The sequence below is a fragment of the Cucumis melo genome, chromosome 11, assembly GCF_025177605.1.
Source record: "Cucumis melo cultivar AY chromosome 11, USDA_Cmelo_AY_1.0, whole genome shotgun sequence".
Classification (NCBI taxonomy): domain Eukaryota; kingdom Viridiplantae; phylum Streptophyta; class Magnoliopsida; order Cucurbitales; family Cucurbitaceae; genus Cucumis; species Cucumis melo.
Genome location: NC_066867.1, coordinates 30,779,059 through 30,799,009, shown reverse-complemented (window position 1 = coordinate 30,799,009; position 19,951 = coordinate 30,779,059). Strand labels below are relative to the sequence as shown.

General features: G+C 30.6%; 4 protein-coding genes and 1 long non-coding RNA gene across 8 annotated transcripts; 2 read left to right on the top strand and 3 right to left on the bottom strand.

Moving 5' to 3' along the window:
• Positions 1 to 1,670: 1,670 nt before the first annotated feature.
• Positions 1,671 to 5,206, bottom strand: LOC103497724 (tRNA-specific adenosine deaminase TAD1). Of its 4 annotated transcripts, XM_017046811.2 has the most exons (11): positions 5,053 to 5,206; positions 4,821 to 4,941; positions 4,110 to 4,297; positions 3,916 to 3,993; positions 3,662 to 3,775; positions 3,126 to 3,295; positions 2,951 to 3,027; positions 2,720 to 2,839; positions 2,549 to 2,636; positions 2,195 to 2,237; positions 1,671 to 2,060 (listed from the first exon to the last, which is right to left on the bottom strand). In XM_017046811.2, exons 1-11 carry the CDS (start codon positions 5,204 to 5,206, stop codon positions 2,029 to 2,031), a joined length of 1,185 nt encoding a protein of 394 aa, XP_016902300.1. In that variant the 3' UTR covers positions 1,671 to 2,028. The 4 variants fall into 4 exon arrangements, with proteins under 4 accessions (XP_016902300.1, XP_008458251.1, XP_050947919.1 ...); XM_008460029.3 differs by lacking the exon at positions 2,195 to 2,237; XM_051091962.1 differs by lacking the exon at positions 2,195 to 2,237 and having other exon boundaries at positions 3,135 to 3,295.
• Positions 5,207 to 5,533: 327 nt separating this feature from the next.
• On the top strand, positions 5,534 to 7,241 carry LOC103497723 (uncharacterized). Its single transcript, XR_539472.3, has 4 exons — positions 5,534 to 5,682; positions 5,814 to 5,962; positions 6,048 to 6,136; positions 7,046 to 7,241. It is a non-coding gene; the product is annotated as an uncharacterized LOC103497723 (long non-coding RNA).
• A 1,120-nt stretch (positions 7,242 to 8,361) lies between these two features.
• LOC103497731 (uncharacterized) lies at positions 8,362 to 10,509 on the top strand. Its single transcript, XM_008460041.3, has 4 exons — positions 8,362 to 8,790; positions 9,745 to 9,894; positions 10,035 to 10,105; positions 10,201 to 10,509. The coding sequence occupies exons 1-4, from the start codon at positions 8,364 to 8,366 to the stop codon at positions 10,405 to 10,407; spliced, it is 855 nt and encodes a 284-aa protein (XP_008458263.3). The 5' UTR covers positions 8,362 to 8,363; the 3' UTR covers positions 10,408 to 10,509.
• Positions 10,510 to 12,450: 1,941 nt separating this feature from the next.
• On the bottom strand, positions 12,451 to 13,928 carry LOC103497732 (uncharacterized). Its single transcript, XM_008460042.3, has 4 exons — positions 13,583 to 13,928; positions 12,896 to 13,045; positions 12,704 to 12,784; positions 12,451 to 12,479 (listed from the first exon to the last, which is right to left on the bottom strand). The coding sequence occupies exons 1-4, from the start codon at positions 13,914 to 13,916 to the stop codon at positions 12,451 to 12,453; spliced, it is 594 nt and encodes a 197-aa protein (XP_008458264.1). The 5' UTR covers positions 13,917 to 13,928.
• A 1,860-nt stretch (positions 13,929 to 15,788) lies between these two features.
• Positions 15,789 to 17,089, bottom strand: LOC103498005 (uncharacterized). The gene is made up of 4 exons (XM_008460455.2): positions 16,698 to 17,089; positions 16,447 to 16,596; positions 16,248 to 16,318; positions 15,789 to 16,140 (listed from the first exon to the last, which is right to left on the bottom strand). Exons 1-4 carry the CDS (start codon positions 17,026 to 17,028, stop codon positions 15,910 to 15,912), a joined length of 783 nt encoding a protein of 260 aa, XP_008458677.1. The 5' UTR covers positions 17,029 to 17,089; the 3' UTR covers positions 15,789 to 15,909.
• Between the last annotated feature and the right edge of the window lie 2,862 nt (positions 17,090 to 19,951).

Sequence of the window (19,951 nt, the reverse complement as noted above, 5' to 3'; positions counted from 1 at the left end):
TATATGTATATATTTTTTTAAATTTAGAATTGAGATAATAATACTCAAAACAGTGGATAGGAACCCAAAAAAAAAAAAAAAAAAAAACTTTTCCTAATTTTTAAATTAAATGATGAGAATTGTATTCCAAAATGAAGAAAAAAGTATTTTCTAACATATGCCAAAGAGGTCAAAAGTGTTGAAAGGAACTATCAAATTGAAATATAAAATAAATACAAACCATATCTAAACACTATTTTAATGGACACTTTTACACTTATCTTTAAGATATTTATTTATTAATCAAACGGTAAAAAATTGTTTTAGTTAAACTCGAACGAAATGCCATTAAATTATATGTTTGAATCTTTAGTTCAACTTGAGTTGTGTATGGTAATAAAATTATATAGTTAAAAGACATAAATGTATGTGCCACATCCACAACGTGTTCAACCATTGTTGGATAAAAATGTCATTTTTTTTATAGAAAAAGAGTAAATATTTTGTCTATAGTGATGCTTGATTTAGTGGTATTTGTGCTAGAAATGAAAAGTCTTTAAAATACTATGATTTTTAAATTTTAAAAGAGATTTAAAAAGAAATATAGTAAAAAAAGAAACAAATAAACAAAAACAAACTAATTAGTAATTACTAAACAATTGTCTTTATCTAAAATTATTCAAAACAGGGTTTCTTCTAACATCAATTATGCATTAATGAGATGTTAATAGAATTCAAAGCTTAGTGCTTCTAATCTCAATGACAAGAAGACAAGGGGATTAATTTTCATATGGCAAATAGAATTCTTAGAGATAGGAATTAGAAAAGTCTAAGGCTACAAATTGTCAAAAGTAACCTTCAAAATATGTGGTTACAACCAAACAGTGTACACACCACTAAGATAACTTAGTGACAACATTGTCATTTCATTTTATTTTTTGTATGGGATGTCATTCCCTTGATTTTGACAGCACGTCGTTATATCCGTAAATTGAAAAATTCGACAACCGTTTAATAAACAACCATAAAATATAATTTATTAATCTTATCGCGAAGATATACACTAATAACCTATCTATATCATACTTGAGAAGAAAAAAGAAATTAGTAATCCTTAACGTAATTTTCATTTAGTTCTTGTGTTTCAAAATTTGATGATTATTTAGCTAAATTGACACATTTATTCAATAAACTGCTAATAAATAATTGGTGAGCTCAAAATTAATTAAGACAGTAAGAGCAAGTTGAAATTATTTCAATACCCAATTAGTCAATTAGTAAACTCTAGTGCATTCAATTATTTTAGTTGAAAGTTATAGTTCAATTAATAGTTAAATAATAAAAAAACTAAATACTTTAAAATGTAAGAAAATTCTAAAACGTACAAAAAAGAGAAAGAAAATGCCCTCCTTTACTTTCACAATATTTCTTCTGCAAAGGCAAAACTAAACACCAATGTTCTTTGCTCTTTAAGAACCCAAACCAACCAATCTTACATACATATCTTAATCTAACATTATGATCTTATACAAATCTTAACTCGAGCTCAAACGATCCTTAAAATAAGCACATGACATGCTAAAAGAACTGAAATAAGCAAAAAGTGTAGCTTTTCAAATCAAACATCAGGGTGGGTGATAGAGAGAGGGAGAGAGGGAGAGAGGGAGAGAGGGAGTAGTAGTCATGATTACTTTTGATGAAACAAGAGAACAAAATTGCTATTATGATCTATACTAGTTGAAATTCATATGTTTGTAGCGTGTGATTTGTTGTTATAACATCCTATGGCACCTCGAGAGGTTGAAAATAAAAGATAATGATAATGAAAGAGCCATAAACTAATTCACTGGCACAATACAAGATTGTCTTCAAACATGGGGGCAGGCCATTGAGAAACATTTATATTCACCCCTTTATCTTTGTCTTTGGGTTTGCCATAAAAATAGAAGGCAAACAAAACACGTACCTCACGGACATCCAAAGGAGAAAGCCTCGTAGTTTATCGGTTTTGATATCCAGTTCCTAAAAGCTGGTTGTTCCTTGAAAATTTTAGATGTTAAATAATAATCTTGAGATCCATCCTGCAATGGATTGAAACATTAAGGTGGCAGCATTATCACTAATGGACTAATCGTTTTTTTTTCGTGACAGTTATAACAAGGAAAGCGAGAACCTGCTATGCTATTGCTAGTATTGAATAATATCTTGGGACTACCTAGTTCTACGAGCAATGGCTTGCACATCATTCCTCCATGTTTCTACTCCTTGAAAGATTATATGGTTTTAGTTTATTTCATCTTAAACTACTGTGTTAACCTCTTAAAGTTGGCAAGAAAATAGCACCGAGAGAAATAGGGAAAAAAATCAGTACAAGATAAACAGATGCATGTTGTACTATGTAGTTTGGAAAATCCTCACAATTTCCATGTTAAGAGCTAAGTCTGTATCTAATAGAGCATGATAAACAATATTAGTGCATTCACGACGCGAGACCTCTACAGATGAGACTTCATATCAGTTTCTCTCCAAGGTAGAATAGGTGTCCTGGCTGAATGGAAATAAAATTTACCTTCAGTGTTCTATAAGGAATGTCGGTGGAAGGAAATTTACTAGTGCATTCACTTTTAAGTGACCAGAACATTTCCAGTAAGCGCTTCCTGAGAAATTTATACAATACTGATCAGAATAGCTAAATTATATTCACAAGCAAGTGAAACCATGCTTAAAGTGATGGTATTACTTGCATAAAGATGACTCTGTAGATGGATACTGTGCCCCTTTAGCAGAGGCTCCTTGCTTTCTTCCAGTAGTTCCAAGAACGACCTCATGCAAGCCAGACTTATTCCAGCAGATAGAGTACCTGTGAATTTTCCGAGGCAAAGATCAAATATGATGGATTATAAGATAACTCTATTTTTACACAATTATGTTTTAACTCTTGCACATACATTTAATCTAGTTAAGACATTACCCGCAAGTAATAGTGTTTAAAGCAGACTCTGAGTGTTGAAACTCCTTCGGTGGTATTGGAGCTGTACAAAATAGTGGCTGCAAATCCACTTAACACATAGAATTAAAAAAGTTATAAAGCATAAATTAGTCATCTTTTCCTGCCACATTTTACCAAAGATATGTGCTTAATATACCTGATTCACCTTTAAGGAAGTCATTAGCTCATTTGAAAACGATTGTACTCTGTCACATACTGCACTTTTCAACTGTCCCTCTACTATACAATTTTTGGCACTATGAGGGGATAATCCAACTGTTATAGAGGAAAGAAAAACGGGCTGAAGAAAGTACGAGAGAAGAGCTCCTGATAAGAAGGGGACACCATTTCAGTTAATGCATAAGCATTTCTACATTACAAATAAAAACCTTAAAAATAGAGTCAGTCAAATAGTGATGTAAAGAACACCACTATAGATGGCAAAAGATATAACAAAACACATTGGCAGTAGCTAATCAAAATTAAATAATCCAAGCATGCTCAAATAACTCACAAAAGTGAAGATAAAAGTTACGAGTTGTGGCTAACAATAACTCACACCAAACATGTGCTTTGGCAATATTTTTGGGCTACTAAACGTCATTCCAATGCTACTTCACCAGACTATAACTTACTATGACCCAAATAAGCTCACTGCAGCATGTTATTAACAAGGTTAAACATATGACAAACCTTGAAGTCCAGCTACATTCCATCGAGCTATCTTGTCAGAACAGCTGACTGACAATGTTGTATCACCACGACCAGGCTTTCTCTGAACCGAGCCTTTGCATTGTGAATCATCCCCTGAAATTTGAATCCACCCGTACATTCTTCATGAATGAAGAAAATTTTTGATGGTAAGCTACATTCCCCTCTAAAACATGAAATTTAAGCAAGCTAAATGCACTTGTCTTCCATTTGATCCTGTGGTAGAGTATCCATACCTTTATCGAACAAACATGGTGCCACATTATCTGACCTAGGTTGGACATCTCTAGTAGGTGGTGATGAAGCATCGCCACCTTCAATAAGCCCAAGAAAGAACAATCACAATAAATTGATGCACGAGCATTAAATTTCAAAATTAATATACCAAACTTTCTTTTGAAAAACAATATTCAATTGATGGAAAATATACATGGTAACTGAGATATGTATAAGTGCAATTTCCAGCCCTTTCTCATGACATATTTTCTTTCAGCTCCAGCCTCCTCATCTAATTGAAGCAAAAAGTTGTTTACATTGTCGCACCGCATCTTTTTCGTTTTGTGATGTTCACTCTCACAGTTGCTCTGGGACTGATGGTGAATCTGTGTGTAGAAGAACCTGGTAAACAGAGTCCGATTGGGAAAGTGATAAGGTGCTAATAAGTCAATCTCAAACACAAACCGGTTATTTGACCCACCTACTTTAGGTTAGTACAAACAACTCAATTTCAATAGCAAACACTATTAAACTTGCACATTTATCAAGTAGTTCCATCTTCCTATTCTTTTGATATTGCTCACATTTGACAAAGAACTCAATCTTCTCCTCTATCTCTACTTTACACACTTACCAATTAACACTATCTTACTTTCTTAATCTAGTTTTCACAACTATTGACGAACTCACAACGTATCAACCCATAGTTATTGACTCCATCGAGTGACCAAATACCCCAATATCTCTAACTTCAGAAAGCCGCTAGCACAGTGAAAAATAAAAGCCTAGAAACGTATAATTCATCAGTTACTAGACACCAAAAACAAACAAAATCATAGAGAATGTTCATACAAAAATCAGAGACCATGAAACTCACACAAACTACAAAAAGACAACAAGAAAAATACAGAAATGAAAAAAAAACCTCATCAAGGCTCTACGAGCAATTGCTTCAGCGTGTGAATCATTCACAACATCACCATTTGAGCTTAACTGCGAGCGACCAAGACACTTCGTCCCCGTCCCTAACGCCACAACTTCCAAATCTAAATTGATTGAAAAAAAGAAGAAGAAGAAGAAGAAGAAGAAGAAGAAGACAAATTAACACATTAAAAATTGTAGGGGGGGAAAAATGGTTTAGGGTTTTGAAAAAGAACCTTGTGGTGAAGGAGAAGAAAGGAGAAATGCAGCCAAGACAGTGACTTCACGACCTTGAGGTTTGCCTTTCTTTGGAAGAGTATTGTAAACTGATAATACTTTCTCCGAAATCGTCTCTCCCCACCTCTCCGGAGAAGATAACCAATCCTCCATTTTTTTTCTTTTTCTAATCTCAACGAGTTGGTATTCCAATAAATTAGATTAGCGCGAAAAAGAAAAAAAAGATGAAAAGAATGATAAATTATCTAAAATAGAATAGTTGACAAAATATTTAAGCTTGATAGATAATAGATTTTGTCTTTTTAGTGATGATCGTAAATAATTTTTCAATTCTCTCTCGCCATGTTTACGCTCCAAATTCTTGGATTGGGTGAACTGAGGAGCTCGATTTTCTCACTCCTCCGCATCGGTGTCGCTTTCTGTCTCCTACTCCGATGAATCTCATTCCTTCGTTGTATTCTTCCAAATGTTCGATCCATTCTTCACCATCTTCTCCGCTGGCGACGGCGATTACAATTTCAACATCGACCTTCAAGAACTTTCTCGTCTTATCTTGGCCGACGACGATCTTTTCTTGACTATTCTTGTTCCCAGTGGCTTCTGATCCGCCAACCTAATCTCTTCAACTAGTACGTTCTGTTTCCGAAGAATTTTGGGCCTTTTTTTTCTTTTTGCGGAAAAAAAGCCTTAAATTTAAAAGCGTTTGGATTAGGCTCTCAATTCGAGATTTCTGTTTTTGATTGTTCTAATTTGATTTTAGGAGATGGGAAATTTCGATCTCTGGCTTCATTGGACGATGCTTCCCCAAAACAGGGAAGTGAGCAAATTTGATCTCAAATTGTTCGTGGCAATTGATGCAGTAAACTTCAGAGAGAACAGTAGCGCGATTATCTGAATACAATGGTCCAAGTAATTCGTTTTCTCTTCACCTTATGTGCAATTTACACATACAAATTGTTCTTGTAAGTTAACGAAATTTGTCTCTCTTCAACAGTTTTTGCTACTGCATCGACTTCACAAGTGAAGTTTTATGGAAGAACAGCTGATGGTGAGATTATTGGGGCGACTCTTCTTACTGCAGAGGTAATACAAAATATAGAACAATGTCTATAAACTATCTCATAAATCCAATAATAAGACACAAAATTTTAAGTTGGGTAACTTGTCTGGATACATTTTGAAAATTGAGAGACCTATGAGATGCAATCTTGAATGCTTAGGAGATTGATACTCTTTATTGTTAGGTAACTTCTTTAGAGACCCATGAATACAACAAACAACATTGGATGTTTAGGGATTGGTACTATTATATTGTTGGGTAACTTGTTTGAACATGTTCTATAATTAATCCAAGGACTTATGAAATACAACATTGAATGTTTATGGGTTGATAGTGAGGAAACTGTTGTTGGTTACTTGTTTGGATACTTACGAGACAACATTGAATGTTTTGGGATAGTTACTAAAGCAATTATTATTAGGTAACTCGTTTCAACTTGCTTTAAAATTAAGAGACCTATGAGATACATACAACATGAAATGTGTTTAGAGATTCATACTAAAACGGAATGCTTAGGGACTTGCTGTGAAGAAACTGCTGATCTTGGATAGCTTTTCTGGACATGTTTTAGAATTTAGAGACTTATGAGAAGGAAACATTGAATGCTTAGAGATGAATACTAAAGGACTTATGGATTGCAACATGGAATGTGTAGAGATTCATACTACAAAGAAATTATTATTGGGCAATTTGTTTGAATATGTTCTAAAATTCATGGACCTATAACGTCGATCAACGTTGAGTTTTGTTTAAGGATTGTTGAGTAACTTGTTTGAACACGTTTTAGATTTAGAGACTTACGTGATACAACCATGAATGTGAATGTTTAGGGATTGATACTAAGAGAACTACTGTTTGGTAACTTTGGCATTACTATATAGCATTTGAATGTATAGAGATTGATACTAAAAGAACTGTCAATGTTTGTGCAGAGAAGAGAGTGCTTGGCAGGAGGCTTCGATGACAAAGATTATGAAATCAAGTTTTCATTTGCTTTGAAACCCAAGGATTTTTTTGGTCGTTCAATGAAGTTGACCAAATTGGTTTGGTTTGGTTCTTTGAGTCAACACGTTGGAACACTACAGTGATTTGCTTCACAAGAGAATGGATCAACATTCTTGCTTCTTACCCTAGAGATCATATATGCATTACTCCATTTTTAAATTCATTTTCTCTCCATAAAATTTTCCGATTCTCCTAAGAAAAAGAATAAAGTTTTGAAATTTTTGTGGAAAAAAGTATGAGATAGTTTTTATAGGTTTTTGTTGTGGAACATTGAACCTCTAATACCCAAGAAAAATGTAACTTTTTTTATCTAAGTTTTGAGTACGATTTTCATTTGGTTTGTAAGTATCAAAATATTATCTATTTATATAGGAGTTATGAGTTTACTTTCTAATAAAATAGTTTTCGGTCATTATTAAAGTTAATTTAAAAATTTACATAATAATCCGTTTAAACTAATTAACTGAAATTTAAAGTAATTTACAAACCCTTTGTAAATCACACTATTTAAAAACTATTTAATTAAAATGTAAAGAAGTATGTAAGAGTAGTTTTGAAAATCTAACCAAAATTATCAAGAACATCACCAAACATTTTGTATTAATTTTATTTTTGTCATACTAGCTTAGTATAACTATAAAATCATACTAAAGAAAACTTTGGTTATACTATATGTATAGAATATTTTCAAAATATGTAGTAGAGCAAATCTCTATTTATTTTACGTATTGAGTTTATAAAATGTATAAGACTTTCAAATTAAAAGTAAAATGAACTGTATCAATTAATGTCTGGAATCAATGAGAAAATTCATTAACCTACCTAACTAACGTATGAGATATTTTACCACTCAAAACATTTACAAAAGATAACAAAATCGACTACAATCTATATCTATATGTATCACGATAGACATATCTAGATTGTTATATATTGCTATATTCGTAAATAATTTCAAAAGTTTTATCGTTAACCTATAAGTACGATTTTCAAAAAATTATACATGATATGGGACTGTACTTAAAAGTCAATACACTAAATTGAAAAAAAAGGGAGATTGCGGAAAATATTTACTCTCCATACAAAAAATGTAATGGAATTTTATTTTGTCAACTTTTTCTATTTGAAAAAAAAGAAAACAATTGAAAACTAGAAAGCAATTTCTTGATAATGCAATAAAAGAAATTAGAGGGAAATAAATATATAAATAGAGATATGTAGGAAGTGAGAGGAGGCATGATCGATATGCGTAATCTTCACCCGCCAAATAACACCTCCACTCTCATTACTTCTCCTTCTCCTCCTCCTCCTCCTCATCCGATCGGTATGTCGATGTTCACCATTCACATTGAAAGAGGGAATGCCCTCAGGCGCTTACTGTTGCCAATAGCTAACCTTTCCAATACTGCTCAAATCAATTGCTCAATCCCATGTTTGTCCTTTGTGGTTTCTCCTCGCAATAACTTCATTGTAGTGCTTCGGATTTTTCCTGCATTCTTCACTTCCTACCAATTTAATCCCAACTACGCCGGCAACTACACTTCTTTTCATGCTAAATTGTACCTTAGACTCTTGCACACTAATATCTCTAATATGTTCACAGATGAACTTTCCGTTACTATCTATCTCAATCGATTTGAGTCCACCATTCCCGTCAGATTTTACGAACCTCGTAAGTATTACGCTCTCTTTGTTCTATTTTGTTTCTCCAGATTTTATTTGTTTTTAATTGGTTCTTGTTGCTCTGGTGATTTCTTGATTTTATAATTTCTAGAATTTTTGTTGTGCCGTGTGTTTGGTGATTTCAGTTCTCTTTTCTGATGAATCTTGACTCTAATTGAACTGAATCTCGTTGTTTTGGTTATTTCTTGAACTGACGATGATTTTTCTCTGCTCTGAAATTTTATTGAATCTTCCATTTGACGTGTCATTTCCGGAATTTCTTTTCTCGTTGTTGTGTCTTGTGTGCTGTGATTCTTGAAATTGAACTGAATGTTGTTCTTGCGGCAATTTCTTGAACTGAGGATGATTTTTCTTTGGTCTGAAATTTTGAGTGTATCGATTTGACGATATTCGGTCATTTCCGGAATTTCTTTTTCTAATCTCCAGAATCGCTGTTGAGTTATATGTGCTGTGATTTCTTTTCCGATGAATCTTGACTTTAACTGAACTTCTTAATTTCCTCGTTGCGGCCATTTCTTGAACTGAGGATGATTTTTCTCTGCTTTGAAATTTTGATTCAATCTCCGATTTGAAGACGATATTAGTTCATTTCCGTATTTTCTTTTAATCTCCAGAATCGTTGTTCTGCATTGAGTGCGGTGATTTCTTTCTTTGAGAACGATATCTCTCCGATCTCTAATCTTGATTGAAACTTCTTTATGTTTATGATATTTGGTATTTTGATTGAGTAGTTGCTTTTGCGGTGATTAATTATAGAATGCAATAATTTTTCGGAAAATTTCTTGGATTTTGTTTTTGCTTCTACTAATTCATACTCAGAAATATTAAACAATGAGCAAGATCGAAATTCATAGAAGCCATCGATGAAAAGAAAGAACAGAGGGTATGAAACATTTCGTGTAATCTTGATTAAAAGTTGTTAATTGTTAATGATTGATTTCAGGTTCGGGATATTTGCAATTCTCAGCATTGTTATTGGCACGTGCTCGCCGAATACCTATGTACCCAGTTGATATGGGTGTTTTCTTTGCAATTCGTTCAGATGAATTCCTGAAGATTCTCACCGACTTACGTGTGTTGTCCGGCGAGTATTGTAAGTAATCAAACAAAAACACCATCTTCTTCTTCCTTTAATTAGCAGTTTAATCACACACACACACACACACACACATATAGTTAAAGAGTATCTAATGAAATTTCGTCTTCTTCTTCTTCTTCTTCTTAATTCAACAGTTGTGATTTATGTCTCAACGACGAAAGCCCTGTTCAAATCTTTAAGACGGGAAATTGCTTACAACACACGGGTACTATTCACTAATGAAATGAAAAATCCCTTTGATCAATTAATTATGGGTATAACAGTTTGATGATGTGTGTACTGTTGTATGTATGTGTATAGGATGATGAGAACATGATGGTAATGGGGGGAGTTCCAACGGGAGGAGCAAGACAATTCTTCCTAATATGTCCATCTCCGTTGCATTTTTTCTATTACACAGCTTCCATCTCCAAGATGGTTTGGTTCTTCATTGCAGCTGAAAATCATACCCGCCATTTTTTGAGTTGCTGTGTCAATATACATGCTTCCTATCTTGTTTGTTTCTGATTCTATATGCTTTCATTTCTTCATATATGCTCTACTTCAGATGTTTGGGAATATTGAACTTTTGATCACCATATATTGATCACCAAAATTAGTTGTCTCGTATATAGTTACGTTCATGACCCTCCACCCCCTTTTTACATGTTTTTCATTTTTGTGCACATATGCATATCAAAGCTGATCACTAAAAATTCAAAACTTTCTTAACAATCTTTTAACTTTAATTGCTATAAGATCTCTCTTTTAAAATAATCGCTTTGGTCATTTTTAGGTAAAAGAGTTGAATTTTTAACTAGATTCTAAATTTCATCAATATTTGGTGAAAAGTAATAACAATGCAAGAAATTTTACAAGTAAGAATGAATGATTATACACTTAACTTTCAAGAACTAGAAACAAATTTAAAGACAAGATAATTATCAAACAAGATGATCTTCTTATTCTTCTTTTTTAAAACTATGAAAGTACGAGCCAAACTTTAAAATTCAGAGAAGACCGTTTAAAATTTTCATGCATAAAGTTAAACTAAAATTTAAAATCTATAGACTTATCTTATTCGACCTTTTCTTTTCTTTATTTTAAATCAATATTAAAAGATTTAACGTATATTTTCATCTTTGTTACGACCTAAAAGCATGGGGTGAGTGTTAAGGAGGTATCTGTCGGCACATACTTGAGACGACGTCCTTAAAAGGTTTAATTTTTTTTTTTTAAAAAAAAGAATTGTCACCAATCATTTAGAAAAACGAAGATTTTTTTTATGTCTTGCTCATTACTTCAATATTAATTATAAACTATGTTGTGGAAAAATTCTTCACCTTAACAAAATGAAAAATTATTACAATTTCTCAAAATTTATTTATTTATTTTAAACATTGATTAAATTCTTTTTTTTTCTTGAAATCAAATCTCAGACTCCAAAGATAATTGATCCCTCACTTCAAAAATCTCAAAAATTTAGAAATAACGAACACAAAAAAATAACGAACTTACAAAAATTTCTAGATTCTATCGTATAATTTTTTTCAGCGAAATCGATGTGGATTATTAAAAAAAAAATTGATTAGTAAACCTTGTAAAATATAGATTTAATTTTGAACTCTAAGACAAAACATAAAGAATATAATTTTAAAGAAAGGTTTTTTAAAAAATAAATTTAATATCAACTCTTAAAAATATATAAAAATTTTGTTTCTAGTTTTTGAATATTAAGTGTATAAACTTCATTCTTGTAAAATTTCTTGCATTGTTATTACCTTTTTCCGGTGTTTTCAAAAACCAAGAAAACTTTTGAAAATGTGATAAATGAATTTAATTTTTTAAAATGGTTTTTATTATTAATGATTTTTATTTTTCCTTTTAATAAAATATTTAAACAATAATAATAATAATTATTATTATAATCCTTTAATAAATATATATCTTAATCATTATAATAATTACTATATATTTTAAAGAATAAAAAAGAAATTATAGGATAAAATTAGGTAGCTACAATGTCAATGTTCTATCTCATGCATTCAAGTATAATGCATACATCTCCTTATTTTAGTATCTTTCTTAAAAAGAAAAACATATAGAATTATTTAAAAATATTTGACAGAATTCTATTCCTTTGGGTGTACTTTAACAATATAATTTTGTTAACATTAGATGGATTTGGAGGTTTATGTTCATGACAAAATTCTATATATACTTAGAAAAGGAGTTTATAGGTTTAATTACAAATTTGGTCCAAAAAGAATATATCGACCACGTTGAGATATTTGAGTGGATTATTTTCCGATCTCTCCCACATCTTGTATATTGTTAAAAAAAGAAAAAAAAAAAAAAAAACAACAACGTCTGTGCTTATATACTAGATTTTCATGTCATATATTGAGAAAATGAATTGCATAATCAATATAACATTCTAAGGTTTGGATAGAGATTATAGCATAGTTGCTAATTGTCTTATGAAACCAAATAACATCTGAATGAGTTGACAATGAAATGAAAAACGAAGTCGGATGGAGAATGATTCGAAATCGAGTTTCGACTTCCCCTTCATAGCCTATAATTTGACAATCTCCAGCCTGCACCACACAAAGATCAACTCATGAATTTAAGATATAATTGTTATTCTTCTTGAACGGTTTGTTCGTGTGTCATAACTTTGAGGTTATAACATCACAACAACAACAACGTGTTCTTGAGCTTCGATATTTATTTCATTTTAAGACTAAATTACAAAATTTAATAACTCCCATCATTCAAAATCCAATCTTTAGAAAGTTAATTAATCCAAATAAACACGAACCTTTTACCTCTTCTGTAAGAATAATCTCTTTAGATGAAACAGAGAACTTGACTTGTGAATTGGTAACGGTAACAACGATGACTGCGATCGACCAACAAACAAACATAAATTTAATTAATTTATTTAAAACATATACATTAATAAATATAAAACTAAAAAAAAAAAAAGGGAAAGTGGTAATTTAATTAATACCCAAATCATTTGGTAAATGAGATACTTCTGTTATTATGCGTCTAAAATCACTCGAATGAATGCTGAAAAAGTTTTGATTATCAATTTGAGTTTGGGTTAAATCCTCCTCTCGTGAAGGTGACAAAAACATTCTCCGATATATGTCTTTTTCTAATAACAACAAGAAAAATCAATTAGTGATATTAATATAACCATTTTCATTTCTCTAAATTTTAAACTAAGCTTATACTTTTTTTCTTTTAATTTTCAATAATTTAGTTCTTTTAAAATGTTATAATTTTTATACTTGAAATTTGTTTTTTCTTTACTAAAATACTCAATTTTGACTTCAATGTTTATGTATATTAATTAATTTAAATTAATTAAGCTTTATTATTTTTCTCCACCGTTAAAATTAAAAATTGTGGTAAAATGCAAAATTATGACATTATCTTGAAGCCTAATAACCCAAATTGAAACCAATCTTATGAAATCTAGACCTAAACCCTAAAACACAAAATGTATCTTGCCATACAAGTTTTTGTTTTGCTAATAACATCAAGATCAATCCAAGAATGCATACAACAAAAGAATCACAGTCAAGAAATGGCATATATATATATATATATATATTATCCTTGAGGTGATGATGAAGAAATGAGTATAATTAAGAGAGATATATATATATATATAATAATATATACTAACTTGAATTTTTAAACTCAAGGAAAAGGTAGTTATGGCCTTTCTGCATACGGATGTTCATTGAAGAACAATGATCTTTTCTTGCTCTATTCATATGACAATGGAATGTTGGGAGAGAAATTCTTGAAGTGATATCTTTATCGATATAGTAGTCGTTGAAGAAGGGTTCCCAAATATGGAGCACAGCGACGAACCAACGGGAACGGTCTGCGGTGATCATCGACAACTGTGTGCGTGAGACTTTTACGTCGGCTTCATAGAAAATATTAGAAAACAGAGCGGCTGCGTCTGCAAGAGGAGCAAAATTGTGAAGGCTGACAAAGAACAAGGTGGCCATGGTGTGAATTAAAATGAATGTATGAATAAATCTCAACTTATTGTTCTTCAAAAAATATCAAACTAACTATTGCCTTTTATAACTAATTAATCAAGTTTTTTCTATATGTCCAAACCCTTTGAAATTAAGAAATTAAATTCATGAATGGTTTTTTTCTTCTCATACTTAAATCATTATAATAAAATTAGAAATGGTTTTATAAATTTGGAATCAATATGATTGAAGAGTTGGTTTATTTAAAATCTTTTTGATAAAAGAAAATTATAAAAAAATATACTATTTGAGGACAAAATATTTACACTTCATAGAGAAAAATCGAGTGTAGTTAATTTGTGTAAATAGTTTGTCAAATTTTTCTATTTTTGAAAAAACCATTTTGATAAAAACATTTAAATACTATTTAAAAGTTATTTAGTATTATTCTTCTTGAAGGGTACGTTTGACATTTAAATACCGCCGAGCAGCTGCAAAAGCACCTTCCAAACTGGTATCTTAATCCAAACTGGTGCTATATGTGCAATAAAAATCAAGAGGACATCAACCATCTCTTTATTAATTGCTCCTATGCGCAGTCGTTATGGAACAGGGCAAAGTCTCTTTTGAAATGGAACAATCCTTTTACCAACGTGGCCTCCCTGTGTAAGGATATAAGCTCTTTAAACATTAAGAGTCAAAAAGGGTACATTACTTTCAATACCATTGCTGTAACTCTCTGGAAAATATGGATTGAAAGAAACAGAAGAATCTTTAAGCATTTGAGAAAAGTAGCGGAGTTATGGAAAGATATCCTTGCACAAATCGGTTTATGGAGCAGCAAATCTAAACTTTTTTCTAATTACAACTGTAGCTCCATAGCTTTAAATATTTCTGCTTTTGTTTAAAAGAGCTTAACTCTAGCCCTTCTCCTTGCTTCTTGTACCGAATGTTTATATTTATTAATGAAGTGGGAGTGACGAGGGTGCTAAGGGGTGTCCAGCTAGTGGAGATGCCGGGTGCGCCCAACTAACCCATCGTATCCTTTTTCAAAAAAAAAAAGTTATTTAGAGTGGTCGTTAAAACTTCAATTTTCATTTTCTAAAATGACTTTATTTCTTAAAATTAAATACTTTAAAATGTATTTCAAAAACACGTTAGTGATATGTATTAAACTTATAATAAGAAAACTCAATTTATTATTATTATTATTGTTATTATTTATCTAATTTAGAAAAAATCAACTTTTAAAAGAGAATAATTATAAGATTTATTAAAAGTAATACCTACTAAAATTGGAGAATTGAAAGCAAATGGACTAAAATAATATTTTAGTATCCATCCATTGTAAATAATAAAAATACTTAAAAAAACCATTCCCCAAATATAATTTGAATACATTAATGGTGAAATATTAGATTTTTTATATTTATATAGTTTGACATTTTTTTATACATAATTATTTTACTTTAGGTGTATCAAACGTTTAAACCCTAATTTCACCTCAAAACTTTATACTTATTTTACATTCACTATATAAAGAAAATTAGGTTATTCAAAATTCATTTTTACTTAATAAGAAATTTATACCATAAATTTTGAAAATCTTCCAAAAAAAATATATATATATATTTTAAGAGGTTGTAAAACACCTAATCAATTTTGTCCTAAATAACTTATTTTCACCATGAAAGTTAAACAAAATACACTCTCAATCCGCTCAATATTTTCCTCTTCCATTCTAGTTGAACTAGAAAAAAAAAAATTAAATCGCAAATTTTCCTTTTCTATTATAATTTTATTGTTGTTGTTATTATTATCATTATCATTTTACCCTAATTAATTAGCAAAAGCTTACTTTTCACCATAGTTAATATATTTGATTAATAGAGAATATAATTGACAAAATCCAAATTTATGAGATTAACATGATCAAAATAGTTAATAGTTGATCTTTTGAATTCTATTATTATGAGAAAAAAAAAGTACAAATCAAAACAAGAACAAAATGATGATATAATCAACATATCCTTTGCCTCTTGGATTGTTCCTCTATTTGGGGAAAATAGACACAAAATTGGGCATACAATCCAATAGGAGCAACAGTTATACTATAGGAACGAGGAGACTTGAACATCCATATCCTTGCTGATTGTTCTGCCAAATCTCTAAAAAGTACTTTCGGATTTAGGTACACAAAGAATCGACTTTCTTCTCCAATTTCAACCCCTCCAATTATACATTCGTCTCTCTACACAAAAAAACATTATTATAAAATCTCATTAAATTATTGAAAAAAACATAAACACTAAAGTAATTAACAAAAAGAAATCAATTAAGTTGTATTATGTAATATACCTCTTTGTAAAGAATTATGTCCTTATCATTAACACTGAATTTGACTTCTGAATTCGTTAGAGTAACCAATGCTAAATTAATTACCACAAGAAAATTTTAGAAGTTAATAACGACGACTTAATTAAAGAGAGAGAGAGAGAGAGAGAGAGAGAGAGAGAAAATATATATTGTTTTTCTAAACTTAATTAAAATTAATTACCATCGAAATCATCTAACTCTATTGCAATGAATCTAAACACTAGCGACTCAATTGAGAAAAAGATTCCATAATCAATTTCCCCTACATCCTCCTCTCTTGAAGGTGACAATGGAAATGCATGGTAAAGTGCTTCTTGATCATCAACCACCCCTAAGGAATTTTAAATGAAAATTAACCTCAAATCAACAGGAAATTTAATTGCAAGAAAATGAAATGAAACAAAATTCTTGAATAATGAAACAAATACTTACTTGGATTGCGAAATTGAAGGGCGATTTGAATAAGGGGTTGTTGAGGATGAAGAGAGAGTGTCATTGAAGAATAAAGTCTGTGTGTCATACTGTTCATGATATCGTAAAAAGATTTGATGGGAATTTGGAATTGGAAAATTTGGTTTTGACAAAGAAAATTAGTGAAGAAAGGAGGAAGAATTTGAAGAGATGTAATGATAAGAGGGAAATGGCGAGAGATTATTAAAGAGAACATTTTCGGTGAGCATTTTAAATCTGCTGTGTCATTGAATCGCTGGAGTGGGAGAAGTGCTTTTGAAAAACTATGGATGTTCTCAAGCTTGAGTTCCATGAAATAATGTGATGATATTGGCCTTTTGATCTCTCCTCAATATTATTACAATTTCTATGATCTTGAAGTTATGAAAGAGGTTCTTTAGGGTTTGGCCCTTTTTATAGCAGAAGCCATGGTTGAGAGAGAGTTCACTCTATCTAATTGATTTCTAAATCTAACAAAGAATTTTAACTTTGATTTTTTTTTTTGTTTTTATTTAACTGAATTTTAAGTAATAATATTTTAGGTTTAGATTAAAGTTTAAAATTAGAAAAATAAAGCAAATAATTCCAATCAAACAACATAAAAGGGAGTGATTACCATGAAATTGTAAAAAAGAATAATAGCACAAAATAATTTAAATTAATTGTCTTAAGTTATTGGATTTTCCTTAATTTCCCTTTTAATTTGGGTTCTTGGAGGGAAAAAAATCAATTGATTTGGTTGATTTGATTTTTTTTTTTTTTTTTTGCATTTTAATTGAGTTGATGAAATATATGAAATTTGGATTTAATTTATGAAAAATTCCATCAAATGATAAATGTTTTTTAGAAAAAACAGTCCATAACATCTCTTTTTTTATATTGTGGATATGACAAATATGAAGTAATTAATGATATCAGACGACTATGAGAGAGATATCGGAGGGCTATCAGACGATGACCATTCACTTTTAAATTTGCTAATTTTACAATTTAGAAAATGTAGTGACATGAACTCTATTATCATAATTTTTTTTGCTAATTTTTTTCCAAACCGAATAGTTTGGGGAGATTTTGAAATTTTGAACTATTTTTTTGGAAAATTGTGAATTTAAAAAGGAAAAGACAACACAATATATATATATATATATATATATATATATATTGAAAAGATACTAGTGAAGGAAGATAGAGATAAGCCACCCTGTCACGAATTTATTGCCAGAAATAAGTTACAAAGGATTGATTCAGTTACAAAAAACATTGATGTTTAAAGAGATTGTGGTCTACTATAGTGTTTGAAAATTTTGCTTTTTAAGGACCAGCTTTGTGTTAGAGAACAAATATCTTCCCGTAAATTGTAAAACGGAATATATATTTATATATAGGGTTAAAAGGAAAAAAACGCACACACATATATATAAAGAAAAACCTTATAATAATTAACACATTGCACCGTTTTGGGTAATTGCATAATTAACCTAACTCCGACATTAGGGTTGGTAAAAGAAAGGTCCATAACATATATGATATAATAATAACGAGAACCAAAAAAACGAAGAAGCAAGAAAAGCTTTCAATACGAAGCATTTTTCTTACATTGTTTTTTTTTTTTCCTTTCCTACGAAACTTTAAAAAGAATATGAGAAACCCTCACACATAGAAAAGGTTGTAAAATTCTTTATGGAAATAACTAAAACAATATACATCAATTATAGACTTTTATGAACTATAAATAGACTGACAAATGAGAAAAGAGTGTTATGAAGTTGAAAACTCAAAGGAATAATATGGTTGCAGTGAAGAGGATCTTCAGGCTTGAACATGGCCTCCTTCGTTTTATGAGAGCACTCCATTTACTCACTACAATTGGTGAAGAAAGAGCAGCCCACTTGGAATTTTACAGTTCTGGTTTAAAGTTCGTAGTGGTCTCCCATCATCTCTGTGTAATACTACATATCAGGCCTCCACTTTTACTCCATTATTACCAACCTCCAAATTCTTCAAAGTATTTGAACATTCATCTTAAGGAATTCTGCGATCTTCTCAGAGATAAAATATGTACTTCTTCTTGGATGGACTTCAATCTTGATCATCGTCAACCACCATTAGCAACCCTTACATTTGGTCATGATGATTGTGGTAACTATTTCTTCTTCATTTTCTTTTCTTCTGATACTTAATAATCTTTAATGCATTGTTAATTATATTTCTTGAATGGAATGAAGTTTCTGCATATTATTTCTTGTAAATTCTCGTTTGCTAACCGTTTCTAGTTTTTAAAACTTAATTTTCCTTATAGATTATATTCGATCCTTTAACTTAATTTCTACTAAAAGAATGTGGTTTGTTTTATTTAACTTAGTTTAGAATTTGACTTTGAATCATCTCTTTGATCTTTAACAACTAATGGCATCTCCATATAATTCGATAAACTGAAAAGAACAAACAAACACAGTTTGATTTATTGATTTGTTGGTATTGTAATAGGTGAGGACTTCACTGGTTCAATAAGAGTATCAAATTCAAAAGACGAAGGGGATTTTGGCGATATTACAAGTACAAAATTTGTCTCAATTGATTCAAAACAATTCAAACGAATTGTAATGGAGTTTATAAATATTGACAAAGGTAATATTACCGTAACACATCTGATCTTCTTTCCTTCTCTTATCAATTGAAGTTCTCTTATAGTACATAAACTAAATTGCTTGTTGTAATTTGTTTCACAGTTGATGTTGTTTTGACTAATTCACAACTGACATTCTCATGTGAATTCAACAAAGAGATAACTTTAAATGTAGAGGTATACTGATGTGTCTTTTGATCACCAAAAAAAACATTATTATTACTATATATGTGTAGTGGAGGGAATCGAGTCTTTACAAGTTCACGTCAATTGATCTACGCTTACGATGTTGCAGGACAAAGAATGCATAATCGGTGGTGTTAATTCTGAGGAAAGAGTTGAATACTCAATAAAGTTTCGACCCACCAAATTTTTTAGCGATTTGACATCTATGATAGAAAGGGTATGGTTCTATCATAACACAACTAAAACCAATATTGTAATCTCAGCTCCAATCGCCTTCGAAGCTCTATTTATTATCACTTTCATGAATTGAAATGAGACAACAAACATGGAAAAATTATTCCAATCCTGTTTCCATATACGAAATAGATCTTTTAATCTTCTCCTTCCGTGTGCAACTCTCGATCCCTCTTTCTACTTTTAGTTT

Bases quoted from the DNA above. Each gene is read 5' to 3' on its own strand.
- LOC103497731 (XM_008460041.3), top strand. From the start codon at position 8,364: ATGCGTAATCTTCACCCGCCAAATAACACCTCCACTCTCATTACTTCT. The intron at 8,791-9,744 runs GTAAGTATTACG...GATTGATTTCAG, and splicing joins CGTCAGATTTTACGAACCTC to GTTCGGGATATTTGCAATTC. The intron at 9,895-10,034 runs GTAAGTAATCAA...TTAATTCAACAG, and splicing joins TGTGTTGTCCGGCGAGTATT to TTGTGATTTATGTCTCAACG.
- LOC103497724 (XM_008460029.3), bottom strand. From the start codon at position 5,206: ATGGAGGATTGGTTATCTTCTCCGGAGAGGTGGGGAGAGACGATTTCG. The intron at 4,298-4,820 runs GTTTTTTTTTCA...TCTGTTTACCAG, and splicing joins GCTCGTAGAGCCTTGATGAG to GTTCTTCTACACACAGATTC. The intron at 2,840-2,950 runs GTAATGTCTTAA...GAAAATTCACAG, and splicing joins TTAAACACTATTACTTGCGG to GTACTCTATCTGCTGGAATA.
- LOC103498005 (XM_008460455.2), bottom strand. From the start codon at position 17,028: ATGGAACTCAAGCTTGAGAACATCCATAGTTTTTCAAAAGCACTTCTC. The intron at 16,319-16,446 runs GTAATTAATTTT...TAATTAATTTAG, and splicing joins AGAGTTAGATGATTTCGATG to CATTGGTTACTCTAACGAAT. The intron at 16,141-16,247 runs GTATATTACATA...TTTTTTGTGTAG, and splicing joins ACATAATTCTTTACAAAGAG to AGAGACGAATGTATAATTGG.
- LOC103497732 (XM_008460042.3), bottom strand. From the start codon at position 13,916: ATGGCCACCTTGTTCTTTGTCAGCCTTCACAATTTTGCTCCTCTTGCA. The intron at 12,785-12,895 runs GTATTAATTAAA...GGTCGATCGCAG, and splicing joins TCATTTACCAAATGATTTGG to TCATCGTTGTTACCGTTACC. The intron at 12,480-12,703 runs GTTCGTGTTTAT...TGTGTGGTGCAG, and splicing joins TCTTACAGAAGAGGTAAAAG to GCTGGAGATTGTCAAATTAT.